Raw genomic sequence first — 17,466 nt, forward strand, 5'->3', positions numbered from 1 at the left:
CAAAATGGACACACAAGCAATGTAAGAGTGGATGTCTCTTTGCCAAAGCAAAATAATGCTTTGTGAAAAATAAAGCAAAGATGAGAAACAAACAACAAGGAAGATGTACACAAGAGTATATCGAAGCAAGAGTTCAGGTCCAGACAAACAATGACACCCAAAATTGTGCTGCTACTATAGTTACCATTACAACAACAGCATATCTTGATTCTGTTAAACAGCAAAACCAATGTTACTCACGTATGGAGCAGAAACAACACAACCTCAGGGTCCGTTTTCAGGCCTTCCTGCTGGTCTCTCCAGCGCAGGAAAGCTTTTTATAATATTATCGCGGGTCTTGAAGCTCTTGCCTGATCATAACCCTTCTTTTTCCTGTGATATTCCTCTGACCTTTTCTCTTTTGTAATGTCTCTCAGCCATCTCTCTTTCTACAGTCTTTCTTCAAATCTCACTCTCTCTCCTCCACCATCATGAGTGGCCACGCCCTCTACTGCTGATTGGCTACAAGTGTGTTGTGCTGCTCAGTCCGATCCACATTCAACAGCGTTTTTCAGAAATCACTTACAGCACCTTAAGCTAAATTAAAATGAGGAAACAAATGAGTACAATGTGGCCACAATTTAACTACAACTAGGGAATTGATTAGTATAGCGTAGTCACAATTAATTAACTAAATTAGATTAATTAACTAAAATGAGGGTACAAATTATAATGCAATGGGAATTAATTAGTATAGCCCGGCCATGATTTCACCTTTTTATTTGGCCAGTTGTTATGTTTGCTCGTTTCAGCTAAATATTACAATGCAGCCATGATTTAACTAAAACGAGGGAGCAGATTATAGCAATTTAGAATCTTAATTTGTAATCTTGTGATAATCGGCTGCTGACTCCACAGTCAATCAAACTACTTCAGCATAACACAAACAAGTGTTTAGTTGCCCAACAGGAGCACCGGCCAGAATCATTATTACTGCAAACAGTTACTCTGTCCAAGATGCTGAAAATGACTAAGGAACCATCATTACACAAGGGAAGGAAACAGTAATCGCTTGTTTCATGAATCATGAACTTGTCAATCATCCCACATGAAATATGCTTCCGCAACACCCTCACACATTCAACTAGAGCAGGGGATCTGCAATCTTAGGAGGGGTAATCATTGTCATGAGCGCAATGGCGAGAAGGAGAGAAAAATAAGTTCATTTTAATTAGTCATTTAGAAATGCTAAAGTCGCTCACGCATGTACAGCATGTCAATCTACCCTTACAGTAAATCTACATAATAGTCATGCAGCCTGTTTTAGGGTGCGTTCACACGTTTGGTCGTTTTGGCTTGGACCAAAAAAGAAAGTAATACAATTCAGTCCTGGTACGCTTAGCATTCACACTGTCATTTTTAACACCAAACCTAAAAGATACAAAACAAAAAAAACTGCTTTTATGGCGTATATTTTGCATCCCAAACAATGCTGTGTGCTGGGCTAAATGTGCTCGTTGTATGTGCGTAGCCTACATATGATGGTATTTTGACCAGCTGAGAACTCATGAAGAGCTCATAAAATGTGTAAAGGAGTCAAAACAGCGGCAGGAATCCCTCCGTCACACACACAAACCAAGATCTGCTGCGAGGAGACAAAGTTCTGATACCTGTACCGAACTATGATGGGCAACATCACGACTATGACGAGAAAAAGGGTCAGATCCTTTTTAGGGTCAGATCTTGTGACATCACATCCTGTTTTGGTTAGTTTAGATGTCTTTGGTTTGTGTTGATTGTGTTGTTCATATTTCAGTTGAACCACACCAGAGTTCGTTTGGAAGCAAATCGAGACCCATCTTTTCAGCGGTCATGGTCCGCTTGTTTGGTGCGCACCAGCGGTCAGATGGCAGTGTTCACACTTATTCAAATGAACCGCGCTAACAGAGCAATCGCACCAGGGTTCATTTTAATCAAACCAAACAGGCCAAGTGTGAACACACCATTACTTAGTTAAAAATGTGTTTTGTGTAGTTTTTTTGTTGACAGCTTATACACAGTACATTGGTAACTTGCAGTTGTTACCTTAAAGTTCTTTTTACTTGCTATTTGTACCTTATTTAATGCATTAAAAATGTGTTTTGTTGGTATAAATCAACATATTTAGGTTGACTCTGTGATGTATAAAACTTGAATAAAATAATTTAGATGTCACCATTGTTTAGTTACAATTATTTCAGTGTAGTAAGTTAGATAATTCCAGCATAAAGCCTAATTTCACTCACCTGCTGTTGTGTCATTAATCAGCCTCAAGCAGTTCAGCCCAGCAATCTGAGTTGCATCCATCAGGGATCTCCTTTCTACATCCGTGAAGAAGCTGGGGACCTGGAGAGAACCCAAACATGTCAAAGAGATGACAAGCATGTCAAATCACTACTGGAAATATGCTAGGTTCAATGATTCAGAAGCACTCACAGATATCACACAGTCCACTACAGGCTTCTTCAAGGCATGCTCAGAAGTTTCCTTCAGCTTGGTGAGCAACATGGCTGTCATCTGCTCAATGGTAAACACCTTGTCCTCATTCAGATAGCGTACCTGTGAGGTGGCCAAATGCATGTCATCTCTAGCATATTTAACATTCCACAAGTAACTTTTTAAAGGGGCTATATGTAAGAATTTTTATGTATCAATTGTTTTTTTATTGCCAATGTGTTAACAGCTTGTAATGAATCGTAAAAGTGAGACCTTCCCTGACTTCCTAGGTTGTCTATGAAAGCCTGTAGATTTTAATATGAAGGATTCAGGACGTTTTGCTGGGAAAATCAAAAGAATGTGACGTTTACGCTCTTCTGTTCAATGACACATGAACAAATGCTTATACAATGTTCAGGAAAATACCAAAAGAGCCATTCTGTACTGTAATGTCAATGTGTCATGCAAAGAAAAGGGTTTCATTCAAACTATAGTCTTGCACAATCAGATCTACTGTATATAGCCTATATATAGCCTATACTATTTTGCCAAAGTATTGGTGCACCCCTTTAAATCATTGAATTCAGGTGTTCCAATCACTTCCATGGCCACAGGTGTATAAAATCAAGCACTAGGCATGCAGACGCTTCTACAAACATTTGTGAAAGAATGGGTCGCTCTCAGGAGCTCAGTGAACTCAAGTGTGGTACCGTGATAGGTTGCCACCTGTGCAATAAGACCATTCGTGAAATTTCCTCAATACTAAATATTCCACGGTCAACTGTTAGTGGTATTAAAACAAAGTGGAAGCAATTTGGAACAACAGCAACTCAGCCACGAAGTGGTAGGCCATGTAAAATCACAGAGCGGGGTCAGCACAACTTTCTGCAGTGTCATTAGCTACAGACAGGTTCATGGAATGGGTTTCCATGGCCGAGCAGCTCATCCAAGCTTTACATCACCAAGTGCAATGCAAAGTGGACTGGACACAGTAGAGACGTGTTCTCTGGAGTGACCAGTCACACTTCTCTCTCTGTCTGGTAATCTGATGGACGAGTCTGGGTTTGACGGTTGCCAGGAGAACAGGACTTGCCTGACTGCATTTGGTGCAGGGGGGATTATGGTGTGGGGATTTTTTTCAGGGGTTGGGCTTGGCCCCTTAGTTCCAGTTTCATGCTTCAGCATACCAAGACATTTAAACAATTTCATGCTTCCAACTTTGTTGGAACAGTTTGGGGATGACCCCTTCCTGTTCCAAGGTCCATAAAGACATGGATGAGCGAGTTTGGTGTGGAGGAACTTGACTGGCCTGCACAGAGTCCTGACCTCAACCCGAAAGAACACCTTTGGGATGAATTGAAGCGGAGACTGCGAGCCAGGCCTTCTCGTCCAACATCAGTGCCTGACCTCACAAATGCTCTTCTAGAAGAATGGTCAAAAATTCCCATAAACACACTCCTAAACTGGAAAGCCTTCCCAGAAGAGTTGAAGCTGTTATAGCAGCAAAGGTTGGACCAACTCCATATTAAACCCTACGGATTAAGAATGGGATGTCATTAAAGTTTATGTGTATCATGTTAAGGCAGACGTTCCGAAACTTTTGACAATATAGTGTACTTTATTCTCTCATAACAGTGTAATTTTAATGACCTCATCTGTCGACATGATGCCCGTGAATTGCAGAGCTTGTGCAAACATCCACATCACTACGATCAGATGCTTTCTTAACTGATGTTTTACCACAGCTGTCATTTTTGTTGTGTTTATTTTGTTATTGAGAGGAAAGCACGCATAACATATTTACAGTCATCTAAACATCACTCTCAGCAGGTTGGACAGTGTCAGGATGCCCGTTAACTGTATATCACTGCAAAGTTATTTCCAACTTCTGTTTACTTCTAAACGAAGAACGAAACAGAACTGGGAGTATTTCTGGGAATTGATTCACATTCAGCGTTGTGTGTTGCATATGCACAAATGCTAGCATGAGTAATAAGTTAATGGCTGCAGTTCACTTAACGGCCACCGGTGTCGCTAATAACAAGGGTTTCTGAATTCTACATATAGCCCTCTTTAATGTAGCCCCATTGTTTTCTTGAAAAAATCATTTAACCTATAAAATACACATAACAACTCAAGTTTTGTCTATGCATTTTGGGACAGTGGTCTACAATAGCAAAATAAAGTGTTTCAGAGAGATGGCAGAACACAGTTTCAGTATATCACCTTTATTCCAGCGTTGCCATTGTCCAGTTTGTGAAGGTTGTAAGGCAACTTGGATTTTTCCCCTTGAACATATGGGTCATCGAACGCTCGACCGTGAAACTTCTTAAAGCCATGAACCGAGTTCTTAAAGTTAGTTATGATCTGCAGAGGGCATGTTTATTGGTTAATAGTACACTTAATCAGAGCACTTTTACAATTAGCAAATATTGCATAGGTTCAATAAAGCATGAAATGACTAGCAATTCGTACCTGACTTTTTGCAGCATTTCCAATGGTCCGGTTTTTAGAGGCCAGAGAAATGCATGCTCTGTTGGGAAAGATGACATGTTCATGAATATATCATGCATTTTGGTGACACCCTCCATATTTTATGTCCAAACTGATGCATTATTGGACCTGGATGAGTAGGGTGTGGATCAGCACCTTGGACAGCGTCTTGTTTATCACAAGCCTTTTCTCTCAAACTATGTATATTATGGTGTGAAATAAGCTTTTGAGATTTGAAAAGGTCCTCAAAATAATTTCTCATAAGGTGACTTGTGCATTTCATAGCCACTAGAATTATGATAGTGGAATTAAAAAAGAAAATTAAATTGTGTATAAACAAGTTGGATTCATTAGACACACATGTCTGTTCAACATGTTCAAAACTACGTTTGGGTTTTATTCAACAAATTTGGGTGCAACCTCCCGCTTCTTTCATTTTTTAGCAAAATGTGTGTTTTCCATCATGCTAGCCATCAACACAAGTCGATGTCGGAAACAATAATGTGTAAAATGTTCATTCACAATTAATATAAAATCACAGTCAGCAAGCAGTTACTAATATGACCTCCGTAATAATATAAGGGGAAATGTTCAAAAAATCCCAAACTATTTATTTACAATTGTGACCTTGAGGAACTCAAAACAGGCGGAATAGGTAAAGATGATATTAAAGGGATAATTTCCCCCCCAAAAAATGTACATTCTGTGACCATTTAGTCTCCCTTGTGTTTTTCCAAAACTGTGACTTTCGTCCTTCTGTGAACGAATATAAAATATATTCTAAGATATGTCCATACAATGGAAGTCAATGGTTATCAAAACCATTTGGTTAACCGACATTCAGTGTTCCTTCGCAGAAAGACATAGAGGTTGAATAAATTATGACATTTATATACAAACTATACCTCTAAAAATGACATTTTAAGAATTTTACACAGCTGTAAAACTTTCACAAAAATTATTCTGCCAGGGCATAGTAGCAATGTTTAATATTTCTGTATATTATTTGTAACTTTAATATATATTAACCTACATGAAGTATTGAGTTATGTTGCGAAGGCAGGTGGGTTTTGAGATCATATAAATGCACATATAATGAAAGCTGCATTTTTGTAATGAACATCCTAGTCAACTCTAGTTAATTTCAGTGCAAATGTTGCTTTATTAAAAACTGATTGGCAGGTACAGTTGTGCTACGGGTTATGTCCCAAATGTCCAGTGTTGCAGGATAAACTGAGAATGCGCTGATGACATTCTAGGGATAAAAATAACCAACAGAAAACGTTCCTAGAACGTTCTTATAAGCAAAAAATGTATAAACCATATGGAAACGTGCTGTGTTTGCTGGGATAATTCAATTTGAGTAAGCACTGCAGTGACATCCTACAACACCTCAGCGTGATTGATTTCCTTTTAGGCAATCTGTCCAAAAGCCAGTGTATGAAAATACAACACAATATTGAGTTTTTATTTTGATTGAATGTGCTGCCGCGCCCAAAGCGAGAGAGTCGACACGACAACCCACACGACGCCACGGTCACAGTCTCGTGGATTCACCCCATGCAGGGTGTCAGATTATACCGTGCACGTGCAGTGCTCGTGCACGACATGCGTGTGTGAAAAGCCACAAACAGTTATTCTAATCCATTTCACTCGCGACTGCGTGTTTGTGTGGCATGTGGGAGGATTTATCCACAATATAAAATAACGACAATACGCATTAACGCGTAAAGGTGATAATACTACGCCAACTGGATGAATAAAACAACAAAAACAGCATATTTTAGCACTGCTCTCAGACATAATTAAGGGCAAAATGGAGACTGAGCATCCTTCAGTCGCAGGAGCAACGCACACCGGATCGGGAACATTGCCAGCTTGGCGACAGCAAACGTTGCGTAACAACAACACACAGCATCATTTTACAGGGATGGCAATGCCATACTTACGGAGTGCATCTGTCACTGTACTCATTTGCAATGGTTTCAATACCGCCGCTCCTGGCAACAGCGATGTAACAGTTCTGGAAACCCACATCAATTCCCACCACAGACATGTTCAGTCCTTATTTCTTTATTCTCAACACCTCCGGTCCAGTTTTAACAGTGCAGCTGGGTGAGAACACAGCACCCCTATTCTACAGTATGTGTCTGCGTGCGCGAGAAGAATTATACGCTATTATGTAAGTCAGGCTTTTTATAGATAACTCTCCCTCTCTAATCCTATAGCAGAGAACGCTTCTACTGCATTCTTGCAGCCTCCACTGATATTGTCAACCGGCAATATGGGTAAACCTGCGCATTTGTCAAGAGCCTGGAATTCGGTCAAGCCCCGCCCACGGGTGGCTCTGATTGGCTACTGGACGCAAAGCATCCGTTCGATTGGTGCAGCATCCCAGATAAGGACGAAAAATCTAGAACCTGGCGAAAGAAACTCGCGTTTTTGCGTCACTGGGAATGACCGTGCAATTAAACGACCTACGAGAATGTCAAGGGTCAATCACTGGATGTGGTGATGGAAGGAAATAAATAAATAAACAATAAACAAATAATGTAAATAAATAAATAACACCGCCATCTCTATAATCAAACATGTAACCGAAGAAAGCGTTGCTAAATTTGTTGTTGTTGTCAATATGATCTGTTGCAATTTGTAACATCAAAACGTGTCTGATACATTGTAAACATGCTTATTTTTTTCAGTAGTGCAATTTTTGCTTTGCAGTTTAGCTTAGCCTCATTACAATTCGTGTAAGAATCGGATTATCATTTCAAATATTCAAAGCCTGATGAGAGCAAAAGAGCTCTTTGGGTTCTGCAGCAGTTTTTATATCTTTTTTTGTTAAACAACACACAGTGAATTAATTACAAACAGAAAAATAATACTGAAAGTGTTTTTCTTCGTATTTGATGCTCGCTGTTTAAATCACTGTCTTATTAAATAAATAAATAAATAAAATAGTGTAGGTTTTTAATGTCGTTAATTGTTTGAAAGTGTCTTTATTTATTATTTATGTAAATTGTCTATTTTTGTGACTTGTACGCTGGATAATACCATATACTGTGATAATACTGTTTATTTCGATATAAACAAATATTAAAAACAATATTTGTTAATAATGACAAAACCATTTATATTAATTAATACATGTTTATCATTATCATGTCCATATAGATAATAATGACTAAAAGTTTTTATTAATAAGAAAATAAAATGTTTGAATCATGGGGTGTGATCGAGTGACAGGTCGAGTCGTGCTTTTAATATGAAAACTCTCAACCGGAAGTTCGCTATGTTGTCATATGTCGAGAGGCTGGAATCAGGAAGTGGACTTGTAATGTACTATTTTGATTGAGCCCGTCTCTGCTCAACTATTTAATTTACAAGTTTAAAATGGGGCTTTTTGGAAAAACACAAGAGAAACCACCGAAGGACCTTGTAAGTGAAACATCGATCATGGTGTGCGACACTGGGTGGACGGGTTTTAATAAATGTTCCATTGTAAATAATAGCAGGCCTATAAATAGCTCGCTTCTCATATTCCTTGGGTATATGCTGCATTACGTCATGTCGTTATTAGTTAAATAACGCTTTTTACATTTACGTTTAATTGTGTGGTCTGCACGTGGGTTGTTATGAAAACCAAATTTAATAAAGCGGCTTTACACGCTTGTTGGTGAAATCCAGTCACAACAGGTAGTTGAGCTCAAACTGTCTTCATCTCTTTTCCACAGATCAATGAATGGTCTCTCAAAATCAGGAAAGAAATGAGGGTTATTGACAGACAGATCCGAGGTAATGTCAAAATACACTGTTTATTATTGTTTTGATCAGTGGCAGTCTATTTTAATAATGTCGTTCAATGGTTCAATTTTGGTAAGTGTTCTTAACAGGAGTTGTGATTGTCTATATTCTAAGATATTCAAAGAGAGGAGGAGAAGGTGAAGAGATCCATCAAAGATGCTGCAAAGAAGGGACAGAGAGATGTCTGCATCATCCTAGCCAAAGAGATGATTCACTCAAAGAAAGCCATCAACAAGCTGTACGCCTCTAAAGCCCAGATGAACTCTGTGCTGCTCAGTATGAAGAATCAGTTGTGTGAGTGTAGTTTTTATTTTGGGGACACAACATTATGCGCTGTAAGCTGATAGAAAAAAAACTAGACACATTTCTGGTTTCAAATTTTTGTTTTGTTCTAGAGACATTGCTTTATTAATATTCTTTGATAGAAAAAGTGAAAAGTTACCCACATTTGGTGTTTGACCACTGAAAATGTGTACAGTTTACCAATTTACTCATGCAGCCACATTGAAATACTTATATCTCTTGAAAAAAGCCATATAGGGCCTTAAAAATATGGATACTGAAAGAAAAGTTTGTTGAAAACCAAAATATAAAAGGATGTTAAAGGGTTAGTTCACCCAAAAATTCAAATTAGCCCATGATTTACTCACCCTCAAGTCATCCTAGGTGTATATGACAATCTTCTTTCATCCAAACACAATCAGAGTTATATTACAAATATCCTGGCTCTTCCAAGCTTTTAAAGTGTACCTTAGATTTTGAAGCCCAAAAAAGCGCATCCAGCCATCATAAAAGTAAGCCATATGGCTCCAGGGGGTTAATAAAGGCCTTCTGAACTAGGAAAAATATCCATATTTATAACTTTATAAACTATAAATCACTGGCTTCCGGTAATGGCCGTATGCGAGTAGTTACGGCGGAAGAGTGACCTCTGACCTGTAGACGCCCCTCGCAGTTCGAACAAATAGAGCTGAGCAACAAACTCAAACTCCTCCGACATTTCTCTTTAAAAATTCTCATTTTAGACTTACTTTGTGACCAGTGTTTTGTTTGGCTCTATCCTCTGTGCTTCTATGTTCGTCAATACTTCATGCATCAGGTCAGAGAAGTTTAATATTTCTTGAGTTAAAGGCATGCAAACTTTGGGCAAAAACTAAACAAGTGGTGCTTTTTGCCATTTTTGAACTGGCACCATTGGCATTGGCACCATAGGGTTGCTAATGTTAACAGGTTTTGCTAATAGACCTACCAATTTATATGCAAAAATAAAATTATGTTTCCAACTTTCTAAAGTCATTTTTAATGATTTTTTCCCCTGCAAATCTTAGAGGGAAACTGTCATGGTGACCCCCCCTCTAAAAAATAGTGGATTACTTAAATATACAACATTCATTTACACGACACTGAAACTGCTAACTTTTTTTTTTTTGTGCAAAAGTGTTTGAAAACGATACCGTTATCGTCTCTGTGTAAACTACAAAAACTTGAATTTGTGAGAACTGACATCATGCGTGTGTATACCATGGACTGTAAAAAAATATGGACGTAGTGTCCGTGACGTCACCCATAGGATTCTGAAGAGCAGTTTTGAAGCGTAAAGTAGGGGCGAGCTGGCCATTGCCATCTTGGCAGCACGTCATCGTGCGTCACTCCCGGATAACAGAAAATGGGCAAAGAGGCGGGACGTGGGCGGAGCTGAGGTGACTAACAGACAGCAGATAAATGGCTATCCACCTGTCACTCAAAGTGACCACGCCCTTAATTATGCAGAACTTTAAGGCTTTATATAAAAAGTTAAAAAGAAAAATTCAAAAGTTATAAAAAAATTCACCCCCCTCACAGTTGTCATGAAGGGCAAAATTAGGCATATAGACCAAAACCAGGCTGTAAACATGTTTTATTCTGCTGTAAATTTGGGCATTTTAACATGGGGCTCGTTGAGATTCTGCTCCCTTCTGGAGCCTGTCCCTAGCGGCCAGTCGATGAACTGCAGTTTAAGTCACTTCTGTACTGGCTTTAAGAGAAACTGGAGGAGGTTGCCGCTTTGTGTATACGTGTTCAGTCTATAGGGGCGAAGTGTTTCTTTATAAAGTGACATCGCCAACTACTGGCCTGGCAGCAGAATACAGCGTTTTTAGCTGTTTTTGCAGATCCGTGTGAACGGGGATCGTTTTGATAACGTTGTCATCTGTACAAGAACGCAAAGGAATAAAAACCTTCGCTTTTTGTACATCGTTATGCATGACAACAAGAGAGCAGTTGTCATATATAGGTATGAAACGGCTTCAGTCTTTTTTTCTGCCACAAAGTATCATTTTCTTACAATAAATACAAATGATCACAGAAGGACTGGCATAAAATGTTATAGTTCAGATATAAACGACCAAATAGAGTAAAAATAGAGAAAGGCCACTTTAAATAACGATTGTGTCATTACATTGTTACATCAATATGTGACAACAAGTGAATGTTAAAAATGTACTGTATTTGTCATTGATTAATTTGTTCAAAAACGCTGATTCATCCAGTAATGAGACAAATGAAGTCTTTGAGTGAGTCATTGACGATTCATCAAAGCGATTTAATAATAATAAATATTTTTAAATAGGCTGCAGCAATTCATTTAAAAAAACTCTAGTAAATTATTTTGTTTGATTTAGTTCGTGGGAGAATCATGATCTCCATTTTAAACCAAAAAATTGCAGTTCTCAAGCTTTAATACAAAGATGCATTGAATTTATCAAAAGTGACCATAAAGACGTTTATGATGTAACGCATGAATGAATTGCATTTTAAAATAAATAAAAATAGAAAACATACTATAAATTGTAATAAATGTTACCGTTTGTTTGTTTTTTTAAACATAAAAGAAAAAGAGGCAAACTGGGAATTTTTTTTTGAAGTAGTATGTTGAAAAGAGTATTATTAATCTTTTATTAATCTAAATTAATGTCAATTTATAAATATACTATTTTTCGTTGTTAATACATATTCATTCGTAATGCATTATACAGTTTTGCGTGTTAAAATTGTACTAATATGTAGAAATGAACAGTAACCTACATTAATGAATGCTGAACAAGTATTGTTGTTTCATGTACTAATATTAACATGAACCTTATTGTAAAAAGTGTTGCTCATACGTTTGTCCATTGCTTTCCCATTACAGCTGTACTAAGAGTGGCAGGTGCCAAGAGTGGCAGGTGCCTTGCAGAAGAGCACAGAGGTCATGAAGGCCATGCAAAGCCTGGTTAAAATCCCAGAGATTCAAGCCACCATGAGAGATCTCTCAAAAGAGATGATGAAGGTACTTGCATGAACACTTCTTCAAAGAAACGTCTTGATGAGCACATGTAACATGTCTAACGTGGAGCACTCATACTGCACAGGCTGGCATCATAGAGGAGATGCTGGAGGATACACTGGAAGGGATGGATGATGAGGAGGAGATGGAGGAAGCAGCAGAGGCTGAGGTTGACAGGATCCTCTTTGAGGTTACAGCTGGTAAGGAAACGCATAACCATCACAGGACCTCCTCAGCCTGCTCTTATTATGGAAAATGTTTTAGCACAAAACATTTTGTCATTATAAGGGCTGGGTTGAAAGTATTGAAAAGTTTCTTCTCGTCATAGTCGTGATGTTGCCCATCACAGTTCAGTACAGGCATCAGAGCCGCGTCTCCTCGCAGCAGATCTTTGTTTGTGTGTGTGACGGAGGGATTCCTGCTTCTGTTTTGACTCCTTTACACATTATAAGCTCTTTATGAGTTCTCAGCTGGTCAAAATACCATCATATGTGGGTTATGCACATACAACGAGTGCATTTAGCCCAGCACACAGCATTGTTTGGGATGACCACATAAGTTCCAACTCAAAATATAGGCTAGGTCATAAAAGCCGACCAATCAGGTTGTGAACATATCCCTATGCCTTTAGGTTCAGTGTTAAAAATGCCAATCTGAATGCTAAAGCCGCGTTTCCACCGAAATTACCCGGAACTATTTGTACCAGGAACTTTTTTCCCAGGAACTTTTTCTCCCCCAGACCTGCTACAATCTGCGTTTCCACCGCGGTCTAAAGTACCGGGGAGATTAGGCAAATTAGTCCGGTGACGTGGGAATGCGCGCGACTGCTTCTCCCAGTCACCGACGGACAGTAATCACTTTTGCGCGATACTGTCTGCAACAATAACAAGTGTAGGTGATGCAAGCAGCGCTGCTTTTGCTGATTATGTACACACATTACCAACACTGCTTATTTAAACGTGCACTTTCACCTGGTTTGACCATTTTAATGCAAAATGGGATGATGGGCAATCCAAAATCTGAATGTGTTGTAATAGCTCAATTCCAAAACAAAACATTTTCTATAAAAGGATAATGAGGTTTCAGTCATGACAGATGTGTGAAAAGTTAATTGAATGAAAACAATAGACTGAATTAAGCAGTTGAAAGATTAGGTACTAGACTGCAAGTATTTTATTTTTTATCACAATAACATCTCTTAACATTCACAAAAAAAAAGTCACATGACTAGTTTTACAATATGCTTCATTAAATGCATAATTTTAGAGACTTCTTCCTCAAATTTGAAATGAAGCAGGACCACACTTATGGCTTCACTTAAGTTGTGGTTATAAGTTATTATACTACATTCACATAGTTATACATTTAAAAATATAATATTTGGGTTTTCTAGATATGTTTATGTGCATATTCAGAAAGACTTGCGAGCAGCAGCCCTTTTATTTGCTTCCTACACTATATGAATACAATTAGAATGTGGTTATATAGTTAGAATGTGGAAATTAAAGACACAGTGACATTTTACACATTTTACTTTATTTTAGACAGATTAGTTCTTACAAAATTAAAATAAAAGTGTGCAAAGACAAATAAATTACTAGAACAATAAAATGAAAATATAAAATGTGAAAACAACAATATAAAAAAAGTGTATTTTTCAGTAACCTGTCCAAGAGCTGTGCCAACACGTACAATATATAAAGTACAAATGTGGTAGTGCACATGCTTCATTCAAGCGGCTGGTCATTGTGGCTACTTCTTGAACAACTGGACAAACTGTCCAAGAACAGACAGAAACCCGGTCTGAAAGTCCCTCTGCTGCCGTCTGCTTCTGACTGGTGGAATGCCAACTCTTGCCTCCTCATCTCTCCTCGGCCTGGCTCTCCAGTAACAGCTGAATATATTGGTCAGTTCTTGTCCATGCTGCAGGACAGCCCGGTTAGCGTCCGATCCATGTCCCTCAGTGCATCAAGAAAGTCAGTCCCTTTTCCTTTTCCCTAAGTAGAAAAATTGCACAGAAACACATGGAAATTAATACACAAGACAACCATGAAACAATAGAAACCATCAATTAATTATTTAAAGTGTTTTCACTACAAATAATGAACAATTGTTTGCCCAGCTTGAACAATGCCCAGTGTGCCATTTTTATCAAGGGCAATTTAAGTTTACAATTAAAAACAACAAAACCATTAAGGATTACACATCAGTTTTTAAATATATACACATTTTTGTCAGCTTTATAACGTACTGGTGACCGCGGGGGAAAACACGCTGGTCTCCGTTGCCTGCGATTCATCAGGGCCACTCGTTACACCTGGAAAAGCACGTTGAAAAAAGTTACTGCAACGTGTTTAAACACTGCAACGAGTTTAATAGATGATACCAAGCTGATATATTTACCTTCAACCCACTCGGATTCCTGGATGGTTTCCAACAACGCACTAGCCGAGTCTTTCGTTACCGCTGCACCAGAAAAGGACGGTCTGTGTCCCAGCAACGCGTCCAGGCGGTCATACCACTTGTTGATACGCCGGTCGGAACCGCTCCGGTTGTTATGATCCTTTAATTTCTTGTAATCTTGTCTAATTTCTTCAACTTCTCTCTGCACTGTTTTCCAGTGTGACTGGAACCGAGTCGATATCTTCAGTTATACCTTTTCATTGCGGGTCGCCGTTTCCAGTTCCCGCTGGATGTCCTCCTCCGCATATATGCTCAATGAAGCCTGAACCTCGTCGTCGGTCCATCTGTCGAATTTTTTGTTGAACTCCATTGTTGCAAAAAAAAATATTTACTGAACGCAAAACCCACGGAACCCACCTCGCAAAAGACTTGTAAATATGGCGATGGAAAAAAAAATAGCTGCGAGAGCTCAACCAATCAGCATGTTCAGCGCCCAAGTCCCACCCCCGAAAGTTCGGGAACTTTTGAAAAGTCCCACCTCGCAAGCAGGGCCGTTTGGAGGGGGAAATATTTACCCGGAACTTCATTTAGACCCTGGTTCCTGCGGTCGAAACACACCGAGTTCCCCCCCAAAGTTCCTGGTTCCGGGGTAAAGTTCCTGCGGTGGAAACGCGGCTTAAGTGGACCAGGACTGTTCTTTTTTTTGGTCCGGGGCCAAACTAACCAAGCGTGAACACACCCTTTATCGATTCACATTTTGATGAACCAATATCGATTCTTTTCGATGGCACCTGCCATCCAATAAATCACATTAAGCTTTGTTACTTTTGCTATGAAAAGCCATTCAATGACCATACCTTGTAAAAAAAAAAAAAAAAAAAAACTCTACAGAGGACCATTTTGATATATACATACACTAATTACATATTCATTATACTTTTACTTACAGGGATAATTCACCCAAAAATGAAAATTCTGTCATCATTTATTCACCCTCGGGTTGCTCTAAACCTGTATACATTTCTTTATTCTATTAAACACCAAAGAAGATATTTTGAAGAATGTGGATTACAAACCAGTTGCTGGTGCCCATTGACTTTCATAGTATTTTCTTTTAATACTATGGAAGTAACTGTTTGGTTACTGATGTTCAGCAGAACAAAGAAACTCATACAGGTTTAGAGCAGCCTGAGGGTGGATAAATGATGACAGCATTTTTGGGCGAACTATCCCTTTAATGTTCTTCAATATTTAATGTATGTTTGAAAAAAAATCTGTCATGAAAGTTATTATGACAGCCACTGTTTATGTTTATATTTTAGAAAACAAATGAGTTGAAACATAATCATGCCATTAAAAAGTTATTAGTATGTTTATAGTATAATGTTTATAGTAATGTAGCCTACCAACAGTCAGGGTTTGACTGACTTTGACATACTACTTGATATACTTTTCTTGATATTTTTTACTTTGACTTTTTTTTTTCTTTATTTATTTATTTAATGACCACACAGCCAAGCTGGTGGAATTTGTTTTCAGTACAGCTCTTTGTACAGGTTCCAGCATTACATTAAACAATAAAAATATAAACAGTAACAAAAAAAAAAAAAACATACATAATATATAAGGGTGGTCATGCTTACATTTTTGCTCACCAGCCGCTGTGGCTAGTGGTTTTCCAAAGTTACTAGCCACTCAGCATTTTCACTGGCCACAATTCTTACATCAATACCAAGAGGAAAATCTGCCATATAGATATTTTTAATATTATGTATCTCATAATTTGGCAGCCGGTATATTAGACCAGTGGTTCCCAACCACGTTCCTGGAGGACCCCCAACAGTGCACATTTTGCATGTCTCCTCAATCAAACACACCTGATTCAGGTTATCAGCTCATTAGTAGCTACTCCAAGACCTGATGTGGGTGTGTCAGACAAAGGACACATCCAAAATGTGCACTGTTGGGGGTCCTCCAGGAACGTGGTTGGGAACCACTGTATTAGACTACTGTCACTTTAAGACCTGACGCACGGATCCGTTATACTGTTACACATGAGTTCTCTTTCTCAACTGTTTACATTCACTTAAAACAGAACTGACTGTGTTTACGTGAATACTTGCCAAGACCGACGTTTTGACATTATTTATGTGTATTAGATTGTTAAAGGAACACTCCACTATTTTTGAAAACTGGGTCATTTTCCGACTCCCCTATAGAGTTAAACAGTTGAGTTTTACCGTTTTCGAATCCATTCAGCCGGTCTCCGGGTCTGGCAGTAGCACTTTTAACATAGCTTAGCATAGATAATTGAATCGGATTAGACCGTTAGCATCTCGCTCAAAAAATGTGGCGCATTTGATATTGATATTACGAAATGATATTAAGCAGCGCCTGAAAATAGTCCCCAGCTAGGCAACTTCCAAAGTGCCCCGGCACTAAGTTTTTTGTAGTTGCAGGTATTCCGGTTCAAATAGATACGGTTCAGGATCTGCAACAAAGTAAATATATTATGAATCGTCTCTCACAAATGTCTTCATGGTTACAAGGCACTACACACGTTGTTCCTTGAATATTACTCAAGAATGAGAGTATAGTTCCTAGCCATATAGCAAATTTTCATTTTCTGTAGGTCTTGGTACACAACGTAATTACAGAAGAATCAAGTTTAAATAGGAAAAATATCTAAAGTCTTTGGTATTTTTTTTTGAGTGAGATGCTAACGGTCTAATCAGATTCAATTATCTATGCTAAGCTATGCAAAAGTGCTACCGCCAGACCCAGAGATCGGCTGAATGGATTTGAAAACTTCAATTTATCTCTAGGAGAGTTGGAAAATGAGCCTATTTTCAAAAATAGTGGAGTGTTCCTTTAAGCGCAATGTAGTACTGAGAGACAGCTTTATGTGCGCACACTTTGGGTGTGAACACAAAATCTGTGGGAATAGTAAAATGATGCATAATATCCCCGCCAAAATTCAAGCCCTGTAACACCAACAATATTCATCC

General features: G+C 38.5%; 2 protein-coding genes across 3 annotated transcripts in view; one reads left to right on the plus strand and one right to left on the minus strand.

Annotated features, from left to right (window-relative positions):
* hspa4l (heat shock protein 4 like) overlaps window positions 1-7,247 on the minus strand; it is a 30,648-nt gene extending 23,401 nt beyond the window's left edge. The window contains exons 1-5 of one of the 2 annotated variants that reach the window (XR_013817779.1): window positions 6,897-7,233; window positions 4,930-4,987; window positions 4,681-4,821; window positions 2,455-2,577; window positions 2,265-2,364 (exon numbers count right to left, since the gene is read on the minus strand). Coding sequence is in view for 1 of the 2 variants with exons in the window: in XM_079833421.1 (XP_079689547.1) it covers window positions 2,265-2,364; window positions 2,455-2,577; window positions 4,681-4,821; window positions 4,930-4,987; window positions 6,897-7,003 (529 nt within the window). In the remaining variant the exon portion in view is untranslated. Of the gene's footprint in view, window positions 1-2,264; window positions 2,365-2,454; window positions 2,578-4,680; window positions 4,822-4,929; window positions 4,988-6,896 lie in introns of both variants that reach the window. The other variant, XM_079833421.1, reaches the window with a different exon arrangement.
* A 1,001-nt stretch (window positions 7,248-8,248) lies between these two features.
* On the plus strand, window positions 8,249-12,354 carry chmp3 (charged multivesicular body protein 3; the record flags this gene model as incomplete). Its single annotated transcript, XM_079833987.1, is given in 7 exon segments — window positions 8,249-8,385; window positions 8,682-8,742; window positions 8,866-9,045; window positions 11,921-11,940; window positions 11,942-12,058; window positions 12,141-12,255; window positions 12,344-12,354. Coding segments are annotated over 7 exon segments (549 nt in total). The 5' UTR covers window positions 8,249-8,340.
* Window positions 12,355-17,466: the final 5,112 nt, after the last annotated feature.

Source organism: Gobio gobio (genome assembly GCF_949357685.1).
Source record: "Gobio gobio genome assembly, chromosome: 13".
Classification (NCBI taxonomy): domain Eukaryota; kingdom Metazoa; phylum Chordata; class Actinopteri; order Cypriniformes; family Gobionidae; genus Gobio; species Gobio gobio.